Source organism: Solanum lycopersicum, chromosome 10, assembly GCF_036512215.1.
Source record: "Solanum lycopersicum chromosome 10, SLM_r2.1".
Taxonomy (NCBI): Eukaryota; Viridiplantae; Streptophyta; class Magnoliopsida; order Solanales; family Solanaceae; genus Solanum; species Solanum lycopersicum.
The window spans coordinates 57,363,388-57,376,600 of NC_090809.1; the positions used below are offsets into that span (position 1 = coordinate 57,363,388).

Below are 13,213 nucleotides of genomic sequence, written 5' to 3' on the forward strand. Positions count from 1 at the left end.
TACAAATCAAACGAAGAATTGCTAGTTGCGACTTATACAAATGTGATGGTGAATTATACAAACGTGACTAATTATACAAACTCGAAGTTAGGTTACGTAATTAATGATTAATATTAGTCACGAGTGATAATTATAACAAATTATAGCTATAATAACTAATTAAATAGTATAATCTTGATGATTTATCAATTTATTCAATAACCTAGTAATATTTAAAAACTAAAAACCGAACGAATAACGCAATATTTTTTTTTTTTTGTATAAAACAATAAACTAATAACATTATTTTTGAATCAATTTAAGTGAATTAGTCAACATTATTTATGGTAGGCGGTAGCATTTGTAGCAATTTGAAATTCAAAACGAAGAGGGGGAAAACCTTCTCTGTTTGCTTTACGCTCCCCTTTCTCTTTCTCTTTCCTTAAGATCTGCTAAACCAATCAATCAAGCTTCATCATCAATGGAGAAATACGAGAAATTGGAGAAGGTAGGTGAAGGAACCTATGGAAAAGTGTACAAAGCAAAGGACAAGGCTACCGGACAATTGGTGGCTTTGAAGAAGACTCGTCTTGAAATGGATGAAGAAGGGATACCGCCTACTGCTCTCAGAGAGATCTCACTTCTTCAAATGCTATCTCATTCTCTCTACATCGTCCGTTTGCTTTGTGTTGAACATATTGACAAAAATGGGAAACCAATTCTTTATCTTGTTTTTGAGTATTTGGATACTGATCTTAAGAAATTCATTGATTCTCATCGGAAAGGACCTAATGCTAGGGCTCTTCCTACTGCCCTCATCCAGGTTTATGCAAAACCCATCTTTCTTTTTCTGTGTTTGTGCTCACCCATTTGTTTGATAATGATGTTTGCGTATTTGGGGCAGAGTTTTTTGTTTCAATTGTGCAAAGGGGTTGCTCACTGCCATAGCCATGGAGTTCTCCACAGGTCTAACTTAGCCATGATTAGGTTAGTGTAAATTCTGGTCAATTTACTCAGTGTTAATCGACCCTTTTTAATTTTATGCTCAGAGATTTGAAGCCGCAGAATCTTCTAGTGGATAAAGAGAAGGGAATACTTAAGATTGCTGATCTGGGGCTTGGAAGGGCGTTTACTGTTCCTATGAAGAGCTACACCCATGAGGTTAATAGCTTTTTCATTTCTCAATACTGGAATTGCCATATAAAATCATCAGAATGATATAGAAAGTGAAGATTGTTGCTTGTGGAATAACTCACTTGCGTTTGTTCAGATTGTTACTCTATGGTACAGAGCTCCTGAAGTTTTGTTGGGATCTACTCATTACTCAACTGCTGTTGATATGTGGTCTGTGGGATGTATTTTTGGTAAGTTTGTTTGAGTTGATCAATGTTGTTTACTCTGCTAGGCCAAATTGCTGGTTTGATTCTTTAAGTTGAAATGTTTTTTTAACTCTTTACAGTTTACATGTTGTCTGTTGCTTTGAATTATACCAAAGTTTTAGCCTTTTCTTCCATTGACTAGTTATTGCACACATCGTTTGATATGTTTATGATCTGATAATTTGACAATACTGTTCGTAATTGATTTGAAATTCAGTCAAGACATAATTTTGTTCTAATATTAAGTAGAACATATTAGTTTTGTAGGATGGTGGTGTAAAATGTCATATCTCGGTTGGAATTTTTCAGGAGAAGATGGATTTGGGCAGTTTATGTTCTTTAGTATCACATTTGGATAAAATGATGAAGGACTTTGGGTTGCTTTTAACATAGCTTAGGTATTAAACGAACTTTTAGATCTCAGCGGTGTTCTCTTGAAAATTGGTACATCTGCTAGGGTGGCTGAAAAGCACCAGGATGGATATACTAGGAAATGTTCACATTGTTAGTGAAGGTTCATGCGAGGCACGCTTAAGCTCTTAAATCGTGAGAAGCTTAGGCTTGGGATCTTCTTGAGTGCAGTGATCACGGCTATAAGGTGTATAGACATGGGCTCTTTTATTAGTGGATGGCACTGAACAATAAATATAACTGGAAAAAGACAGTTTTTAACTGTTAAAAAGTGTTATGAATACATTTCTTACTGTTATAAACACAACGGAGCTTTGAGATTTAAAACTTTAGATTGGCTTTTGGACTTAATATACATATTTTCACTTCGTATGTTCCACTTGTTGTTTTTATCTAATTACTTTGTTCATGTAGTTATTGATTGATGCTTATAGTCATTCCTAACAAGAGATCACAACCATGCCTTAATTGTGTTTTGCACTTAAAGCTCTGGCAGACCTTACAAGCTGTAATATGCTTGTTCACTGCTTGTTGCCTTTGACAACATAGGTTACATCTCTAGAAGTTCTTATAAAAAACTTGAGTTAAACTACAATCTTATCAATGAAGACTTATACCATCAATATTTTTTGTGTCGTACAAGCGAAGTAATATTGCAGAATAAATTCTTGTCGAGCACTTCCATGGAAATTGAAAATGCATTCTAATTGTACCAAGAGTTCAGGCCAAATGGAAATCACCAATTGTGGATAATTTTCAATTTCTGAGTATGTGTTAACATTGGCAAAGAAATGGTCACAAGAAAGAATATTCTTTTAGCTCCTCTAGGGATTGGCCTAGATGTTGAAGACAAACTATATTGCCTGGTTAAATGCACTCACTTTAAGGTAGGTTGTTTTAATTTGTCTTCTCTATGTGATGTAGCCGAGATGGTTAGAAGGCAAGCCTTATTTCCTGGTGACTCTGAGTTCCAGCAATTGCTTCACATATTCAGGTATGTCTATGATCAGTTGTTAAGTTCTTTGTGTTTTTCTGCTTTGTGCAATTGTTCTTTAATTAGTAACAAACACCTCAGGGTTGGCTACTGATGACTATTGTGGCAAAATTATTGGATTTTCAATTATGTGTTCCACATATGATTTTTGAGGTATTAGTTAGTGGTTAATATGTTATCTAATGACACCAACTGCCTCCTTGATGCTAGACTGTCTTTCTAAAAGTTGTTCAGGCTCAAGGATTGAGTTGTTACGACATTCTTACCTATATATTGCTTTTCCCCTGATGAAATGAAAACTAGATTCATGTTAACAGGAGGATTTTTCATTCCTATCCGGGAAAATATGCTGTCCATAAAAGCAGTTTTTTAGAAGGGATAACACAAAAAGAACCACATAGGTTAAAACATTCGACATTTGAGGTTTTACATCTGATATTTTGAAGGCAATAATCAAGTTTCTAGTACTAAAACTAATTAAATCTCAAGAAACTGAATTTTTAAGTATTACAACATACTATTTTGTTTTGATGAACTTGCTTAGGCAAGCAAATTGATTATATTATAAATACGTTTGTGCAATTGGTGAAGGTTGTTAGGAACTCCAACTGATAAGCAGTGGCCTGGAGTGAGTTCACTCCGCGACTGGCATGTTTATCCACAATGGGAGCCTCAGAACTTGGCCTCTGCTGTTCCAGCATTGGGACCTGATGGTGTCGACCTCCTAACGGTAAATCCCCATCTCATCTGTAATACTTTCAAGTTATTTTTTTCTAGTTCTACCTCTTCTTTGCTAGAACTAAGGAAATAATGCTGTTATGTGTTTGGTCATTGTAGAAAATGCTCAAATTTGATCCATCAGATAGGATTTCTGCGAAAGCTGCACTTGATCATCCATACTTTGACAGCTTGGACAAGTCTCAATTCTGAGGATGCTCACTTGCATCACTTGTTTAAGTACATTCTCAGTCCATGAATGAGGATATCATCGTCTTGGTGATTTGAAATTTGCCATGTTAATCTTGTCACTTTCATATTTCACTGTATTGTTCTAGCTCTTCTAATGTATTTCTAAAAGATCACCTGTAAGAAGGCCTGTTTTGCAGTCAAGTTTAGTGTATTATTACAATGTTTTGAGGAAACAAAAAGGTTTATCTTCTCTTGAGTGATGATTAAAGTACAAAAAGGTTTATATGGTATGAACTAAAATGTTTTCTAGAAAATGATATTTAATCTATTTTTTCCTCAAATTTAAGTAGTGACTTCCTTTTAAAAAAATAAGGAAACATTGTCTAAATTCACGTTAAACTTCACACCTCAACTTTTCTTCCGAACATAAATTGTTTATTGATTCTCAATACTATTTGAAAACCAACTCTCAACCTCAATTTGAGATCCAACTCTTGAGTTTTAGATTTGAACCGAATCTTGAATTAGATTTAGAGGTTGAATTTTGGATTGAGGGTGGGGGTTGGGTAGGTTAGGGTGTCAGTAGAGGTCGGAGTCAGGGTTAGGGCCGATCTTGTGTTGGGATCAGGTCTCGAGTTGGGGTCTTGGGCTGAGTTAGTGCTAGGGTTAGGTCTCGAGGTCAGATACGATTCCGAGATACATGCCAAACAAATTATACATGCTACACCAATTATTACTCTTAAATATGCCACCGTTAATTTTAACAAAATATACATGCTACAACATTCGTTTCTCTTAAACATTAGATCGTTACATTTAGCAATTTATTCGACATACACACTCTAAAATTATGACAGTTTTTTTTTCATGTATCTATAGTACATTATTATTTGAGAGTGAGGGTGAGAACTGAGATACAAACGGGTTGTTGGATTGCATATCTGATTTAACTTTGTAAATATAATGGTATAATTATTAGAAATTAGTACTATATGTAATATTTCAAAACAAGATAGGATAATGTGTGAAAATGACACTGAAGTATGTCTAGATAGGTTCTGGAGTGATACATACCCTTTTATTCTTAAATAGAAGTATCGTGTTCAAATCCTCCTAGATACAAAATTGTCTGTGTTAAAACGTATAATTTTTCAACACAAATTTAAATTTAGTTAGATTTCAATACAGATATCAACCAGGAAACCAACCCCAATAAATGTCATCGAGATGTGAGGAAAAAGGAGTTATAGCTTTATCTAATCCCCTAGGCCATAGAGTTACACCTTACTAAAACTAGTTAGCATCACATATACATCTAGTGCACCAACTAGATGGAGTAGAGTATGTAGTAGTAACTTCTCCCTTTCATATATAAAAATCGACTGAATTAACACCCAGCCACTCTGTTAATATCATTTTTAATAAGTTTAATTGATTAGATGTGTGAAGGGTTTGCAGAAATATCATATCTAACTCATCATTATACTAAAGTTGTTTCCTATAATTAAAACATTTATTAATCTTCCTATTTACTTGTCCATATTTTCTTTTTAGTTGTCTCTATTTACTTGTTCATTTTGACAAATGGAAAAAGAACAATTTTTTTCTTCTGTTATGCCGTCATTTAAACTTTTTGAAAAATTCCAAGATTTAATTTATCTCATTTTGAAATCATAATTAATAAGGGTAATATTATAACTTCACTATGCTAATTATTGCTATCTTAATATATGTGTTATTTCTAAAATGGACAACTATATAAGAACGGAAAGAGTATTTCTCGGGAGAAAAGAAAATTATTTTCCTTAAGATATCACTTTGATGGATAATCTTTTTTTGAATAATCGAGATTATTAATCATAACCTCAAATTTATGATATCACTTTTCAAAAAAATGTTATTTAAATTCTTTGAGATTTTATCTGTTAGACAGTATACTTAAAAGTAATAGTTATTGAATCTAAAGCATATTTTTAAAATTAATAAATATTAATTTATCGATATTATCAAGAAATATTTTAGGGAAAAAAAAGAGGAAAAGCAACATGGGACACACTCTTCCTCTCAATGTGTTTGTCTTTGTCATAAAGGACCAGCCAGAAATTGCAAATTAAATGTGACACATTCTAGAAAAGTTAGAGTATGAAATTAAAAAAGCTAAAAGCATTAATTGTTACGCGTTGAATAATTAATTAATCAATTTATCTATTCAAAATAAATGAACTTTTATGGTGTGACGTAAATTTTTAAAAAAGTTAGTTTAGTGACATTATTAGAAGATAATTTGGCAATATACCCTTTACTTCTTCACAAAGTCTTCTTTGAAGCTACAGATAGTTGAAAATTCCATTAAAGAGAAGGGCAATCTTTAAAAAATTAAATAAATTAAAACATTTTTAAACTTTTAATAATCTATTTATTTTGCATCATAGAAAAAGTATCAGAATTTCATTAGTTTGGACGGGATGGATTAGTACCCCTTTCTAACTTAGACGGTATCGATTTGACATATTTTTAAGAAAATTTTAATTAAAAGTGTATTTTTTTAAAATCAAACCTTATTAATGATTCTTTGGAGCTCTAAGTTTGACTATTACTATTTTATAAAGTTATTTAGGTACTCTGCTTGTCAAAATTTATATGATTTTTATTTTTATTCAATTCTATTTATATATTAAGTAATAATTTAATTTTAAAATATTTATTTAACTCGTGATAAAATGATTCATAGTGAATCATACTAGCATCTGATTTATTTTAATTTACATCATAACTTTTTTAAATTTTTTTTTTAAAATTCGTATCAAGTTAAACTTTATCGTATAATTAAGATAGAATGGAGTATTAAAACTCTCTTTATGAAATTCATATCAAGTAAAACTATATTATATAATTAAGATAGAAGGAGTATTAAAACTCTCTTTATTTGCTATATTAACAAGTAAAGGAAAACATCTACATATTTTCTCTATAAAAGCCAAGTAAAATGAAAACAAAGAATAAGTAGCTAGACTCTAACCTACTTTTCTAGAGCCTCAAGTTATAAATATAACACTAATATATACTACACAATCCATCATCTATCTATACAAAAAATGCTAGAACGTACCAATAGTAGTAGGAGAATTATAGAGATGGAAATGGAATCATCATCAAACGTTAGAGAAAATACATCATATAATGTTGAGGATTGTAAGTACAAGCGAAGACACAAGAGAAAAAAGAAAATATGTATGTTTATTCTATGTGCCTATATGCTTGTTATTATAACCTATACTATCTTGAATTTCACTGTTTTTAAGCCCAAACGCCCTACAATCACCCTCAATTCCATCACTCTCGAGGACCTGGCCGTGTCTGTCGACGCGGCCAGGTTCAAGGTCAACTTCAACGTCACCATGAATGGAAGTGTCTCTATTGAGAACCCTAACAGGTAGAGACAAATTTATGATTTGAATTTTATTGAGTTTGATATTTTGAATTTGTTAGTTTTAATTTTTATAGTACTTTGTAGGTCAATTTCATCACACATATAGACAAAAATACTATTAAAAAAAATAACTTTTGGCAACATTAAATATTGAAACTAATAGAGAATGCTAAAATCTTTACCGACATTAATTAAGTGTCATTAGAACCACTATAGCTAAAGGCTTTAGGGACATATACAAAAAGTGTCAATTGCCGCTAAAAATACATATTTAACAGCAATTAAGAATTAATTACCGCTAATCATCATTTTTATTTTAGTGGAAGGAAGTATTTGAGGTTTTGAATTTTTAAATTTTACCTATTACTTCATTTATTTTTACTTGTTCAATTTAAAAAACCAAGAAAGGATATTACCATTTTATACTTATTTTACACTTATTGTTAAATATCAATTATTTTCAATTCATTTAGAAATTAGTGAGATGACTTACAGTAATTAGGGACAATATAATAAAATTATAATTTTATTTATAGCTTTTTAAGAAATATACCAAGTCAAACACCAAATAACCATGAGAGGGAGTACTTAATAAATTATGACTTTGGTCTTTGCAAGTAGTTAACCTTGAATTAACTAAAATATGCATTTTAGATTCCTTTACATAAATATATCATATCTAAGTTGTTGTTCAAACTATATTATCTTCTAAATATAGAGTAACAATCCAATTGAGCACAATATACACGATTAATCAATGGTTTAACAACCAATACTTTGTTTGAATAGATGAAGTTAATTTTTTTTCATATCCAAATTAATTCAGCATTAAATTTGCTTAACGAAATATTACAAGGAAGTAATTAGAACTTATCGATATTTAATTTGTAGAAGTGCAATAACTTATACTACACACAAACACTATAAATTTTTTTAAAAATGAAATTTAATTGATATACTAGAACAATAATTACCATCATTTTTTTCACTAGATTACTACATAATGACCATATGATTTGAAAAATAATAATTTTCAGTCAGAACTAACTTCTAACACACATCCATTCTGTCATTAGGGTTAGTTTTCAATACGAAGACATCAACCCTTATATTGAATATGGAGGCCAAGAAATCGGAGATGTTCACATCCCGGCGGGGAACATCGGGGCACGGACCACGACAACGATGAATTTCACGTTGATGATTATGGCGGATAAGATTTCGTCGAATCCTAATTTATTTTCTGACGTAGTTGAAAAGGGGATGTTGCAATTAACTCTTTACGTGAAATTGAAGGGCAAAGTAAAACTAAATGTGTTGTTTAAAATCAAGTTCAAAGTTTCCTCTAAATGTGATTTGTCCTTGGATATACGCAATGGAACTCTTGCTAACCAATCTTGTCACTCTAAGATTAAGTTATAGGTGGAATGTACGGGAGACATATTTAGAATTTGAAATTTATAAGTTTTGAATTTTAACGTTGTTATGGGTTCTTTATTTTTATTAAATGAATACATGAGTTAGGTTAAAGCTATATGCCCCCAAAATTCTACAATTAGGGGCAAGGTTGGCTTCAAGATACAGTTCAATAGAATTCAGTATAACTTTAGCCTAAATTAGGTATATATATTGAAAATTTTATCAAATACGTATAAGAATTGAATTTAGGATTCAAATGATGTATAAATATGTTTGAGGTCCGTGTTTTATTTCAAATTTTGAATCTGTCAATATCATCAATACAAACAAAAAAGAATGCCTTATTAAACATCACAATTAAAGTAGGAAGACAATCCCTTTCATCATGTTTTAACTATCGTGCTTAATAAAAATAATTGATTCAACGTAAATTATAATTTTAATTATTTATTTTCATCTTTATTTCTTTGAATAAATAAGCAAAGAGATTAATATGATAATATTAAATTGAATAATAAAAATTAGCTAATTAAATTATTATTTTTAAAACGTGTAACATAGAAAAATATCCTAAATTCTTACCAACTATTTTGATCAATTTTCCCCCCCTAAATGAATAATGAAATGTCAAATGATTCCAAGAAAAGCATATGCTTGTTATTTTGGCATTGGTGCACGCCATCGAAGAATTCAAAGGTAATTACATTGATAAGGTCAATCGCTGACTTACTCCTTTCTTAGTATTTTTCAAAGGTTAGGACCCAAAAAAAAAAAACACTTCTAGGAGACTACGACTATAAGCCACCCCTCACCCACCTTGTTACCTATAATAAGAAAAATAATATCGATTTATTTTTATTTGTCATATTTGAACTCAATAGATTATTAAATAATTATTGATTAATATAACTATTTTATCGCACTATGTTTATTAATTAATGTACGTTTAGTATTAGTTATGTCTTATACTTGTCATGTTTGAATTACATTAAAAGAGATTGAATCTTGCCGTCGTATATTAAAAGAAATGTTAAATGTATCAAAACGTCCTTTGATTTTATATTTTTAAACATATCATGTGAAAAGTTGAAGTTAATCAACAATAATATACCCCATGAAATCTCATAAAGTGGAGTTTGACGAGGATAAAATGTACGCAGACCTTACCACTACCTCGAGGAGTAGAAAAACTATTTCCAAAATTAAAGTGCATCGAATCCAAGTAAAATACAAAGAAAGTAATTAAGAAAGCATAACCATTAATAAGAAAAGTAGGATATAATCTAAAAGAAAGAAACAAACAATAACAATCAAAAAGATAGAGTGGTAATTGAAAGCACAGTACGCAACATACAACAAGAACTACAAAAGTACGATAAGTATTATGACATGCACCAACAAGCCAAAATCAACCACGACATGACAACCCTCCACCCTAACTAACCATCTATCATAATACGCAACCTTCGCTCTTTCCTATCTAAACTCATGTTCTCAGAAATATGAAGTTGTATCATGTTTTGTTTAATCCCCTCATCTCAATTTTTCTTCGGCCTACCTCTACCCTCTAAGTACCCGTACAACTAGCCTCTCACACCTCTTCTCTAGGGTGTTAACACACCTCCTTTACACATGCCCAAACCATCTCAACCTCACTTCCCTCATCTTTTCATCACATATGCCACTCCCACTTCTCTCGGATAACCTTATTCCTCATCTTTTCACTCCTAATATAAATATTCCGACACATCCATCTTAACATCACCATCTCCACCAGCGATGGAGCTAGAAATTTTCTAAAGGGTGTCCAAAAATAGCAACTTGTTATTTTAAGGGTGTCCAAAATAGGTTATTTAATCATTTTGTGTATCATTTTACTTGTATACATGCTATTTTTTCCCGACGAATTGGACACCCTTCACATAATGTGGCTACGCCACTGATCTCCACAACATGCATCTACTAAACATGTGAGTTCTTGACTGGCCAACATTCCACTCCATACAACAAGGACGGTCTAACCACCACTTTGTAAAACTTACCTTCAAGTTTAGGTGTTACCTTCTTATGACACAAGACTCCAGAGGCAAGTCTCAACTTCATCCATGTCGCTATATCTCGAAGTGTTATATGTTCAATTTTTTTGTTTTATGATTTTGATTAAATCGATCATGCACTAAGTTATATATATTAAAATTATTATCTTACTCCTAGTTATATAACCATGCCTTAAATATTTTACCAACCTTATTCTCTAAATTTTAGTATTATTTTCAACCGTAAGAAACATGAACTAGCCTCTCTTCAATATATTACAAACACCTTTTCTATTTCTTGGGAAATGAGAAACCATGAAGTTTGTAGTTTTGATGGATGACAAAGAATTGAAGGTTTTGGAAATCTGTTAACTAGAGTGTTTGATGCATTTGAGTTACCAAAGGGTGGGTTTATTTTAACTCATGCAGATATGTTCAGTCAAACCATTCTTGCTGAGTGTGGAATTCCCATGGAGTCGGAGCAGGTTGCAAATGCTTCTCCACGTACATCTGGTCCTGTTGCTCAGTTACTCAGGGAACTCAAAGTAGCTGAAGAAAGTATGCCACTCTTGAGTCAGAAAATCAAAAGTTACGTGCTGAACTTGACACTTCAAATGCTGAAATTCACAGGTTGAAGGGTCAGTTAGTGCAGCAACAACTTGCTAACAATGCAAGAGTTGACAGAGTTCTGGATATGCTGGCTTCTGCTTCAACTAAGCCTGGTCAACCTTCACATTGAAAAAGCATCTTCTTTGAACCTGGTTCTCTTAGTTGTTTAAACTTATTATGCTCAACTGGCTGATCTTATATTGTTGCTATGGATGTTGATTGTGTTTGTTTAGCCGCTGTTGGATTCTTTTTGCTGCGTCAAAAGGGGGAAGAGTATTTGCGCATGCATCACACAGAAAGATTTGTTTGTCTTCATCAAAAAGGGGGAATATGATAGAATATGATGGAACCGATAATTCATGTTTTGATGATAGACAAGAAGCATAAATAATCAATAGCAAATGTACGCAGCAAAAGAAGCTAAGATCGAGTAAAATGGGTCAGGCAAGTAATCAAGAAAATAGAGTTATTTGTCAAAGCCAAAAATAATATATTAAAGGTATAAGTTGATACAAATACGAAAAACCTTAAATATATTATTAAGGAAGGAAGTTGTATATAATAAGGATTGTACTTTAAAAGGGAATCCTTGTTTAATAATAACTTCCTTACCTTATCTGATAAGGACTGAAGGCAAAAGGAACTCTATAAGAAGAAGAAGACGCTGATGAAGAAAACGACGACTTCACGTAGAGAACAAGAGAGAATTATTCATCAAACTGAGGTCTTCAAGATTGATAGGATTGCTACGGTCAAAACATTCTTGAGTGAGAAGGTTTTTATCGCGTAGAACTATTTGTCTTGTTTTTGTTTTGATTATAAGTTACAGTTTATTGTATAAAGGGTGGGTTTGGCTCTTTGTAGGGTTGGGTGTTAGCAAGAGTTGTAACAAAAGGTGGGTTTGGCCTTTTGGAGAGATCGATTGGAGTCAATCGAGGGAGTAGTAGAGATAAGACTTTTGATTATTGAGTTGTAATCACAAAATCTTATAGTTGAATTAATAAAACGAGGTTTTTCCTTCCTTGAGTGAGGAAGGTTTTTAATTCAATAAGTGTTTGTGTCTTTACTCTGTCTTTACTTAAAATCAACTTACACGAACCTGGTTCGTGTTCTGGGGTTAGTTTTCTACAATTGGTATCAGAGCAGGTCTTTTCGTTAAAAGATTCACACCTTGAAAAGACTCAATGGCAGCATCATCTACCCCACAAGAGGGAGCTTCACAAACACGACCACCACTGTTCAATGGCAAATATTATGGATGGTGGAAAAATCGTATGATGAACCATCTTATTGGCGAAAACCCTGATCTATGGGGAGTAATTCTAGATGGCCCAACCATACCTATGAAAACCGCAACTGATGGAATCACCAAAATCCCAAAGGAAAGAAAAGAATGGAATGTTAAAGACAAGCTTGCAATGCAAAACAATGCCAAAGCCAAGAAAATTCTGATATGTGGCATAGGACCAGATGAATACAATCGAATCTAGTCATGTCAAGATGCCAAAGCCATATGGGAAACACTGCAAACAGCTCATGAGGGAACAACGCAAGTCAAGAAGTCTAAAATTGATAACTTGAACAGGCAATATGAGCTGTTCAGGATGGCAGAAGGAGAGACTATTCAAGACATGCACACCAGGTTCACCTCCATCATCAATGAGATGTACTCTTTAGGAGAGATAGTGCCTAACGGAAAAGCAGTAAGGAAACTCTTGAGTGTCCTTCCTGAAACTTGGGAAAGCAAAGTCGAGGCTATCATTGAAGCCCGCGACCTAGACTCACTGGGAATGGATGAGTTAATTGGTAATCTCATCACATACGAACTTAAGAAAAACCAAGAAAAGGAAATTGGAGGAAAAAGAAAGGAAAGGAACCTGGTTCTAAAGGCTACTGCATCAGATTATTTTGAAGATGAAAATATTGCCCTCATAACTAAAAGGTTCACTAGAATGCTAAAAAGAGGGTAGACCTTTCAAAAGAAAGCTTTTCAAAAACCATCTGAAAACACTAAAGACCAGGTTTGTCATAAGTGTGGGAGTCCAGA

The 13,213-nt window shown here is 32.5% G+C and overlaps 1 protein-coding gene and 1 non-coding gene across 2 annotated transcripts; both read left to right on the forward strand.

Moving 5' to 3' along the window:
- Positions 1-379: 379 nt before the first annotated feature.
- On the forward strand, positions 380-3,911 carry CDKB1 (B1-type cyclin dependent kinase). The gene is made up of 7 exons (NM_001246970.2): positions 380-802; positions 884-945; positions 1,029-1,140; positions 1,250-1,343; positions 2,694-2,763; positions 3,355-3,493; positions 3,601-3,911. The coding sequence occupies exons 1-7, from the start codon at positions 461-463 to the stop codon at positions 3,691-3,693; spliced, it is 912 nt and encodes a 303-aa protein (NP_001233899.1). The 5' UTR covers positions 380-460; the 3' UTR covers positions 3,694-3,911.
- A 2,689-nt stretch (positions 3,912-6,600) lies between these two features.
- On the forward strand, positions 6,601-8,632 carry LOC101256532 (uncharacterized). The gene is made up of 2 exons (XR_011211839.1): positions 6,601-7,105; positions 8,179-8,632. It is a non-coding gene; the product is annotated as an uncharacterized protein (transcript).
- The last annotated feature ends 4,581 nt before the right edge of the window (positions 8,633-13,213 follow it).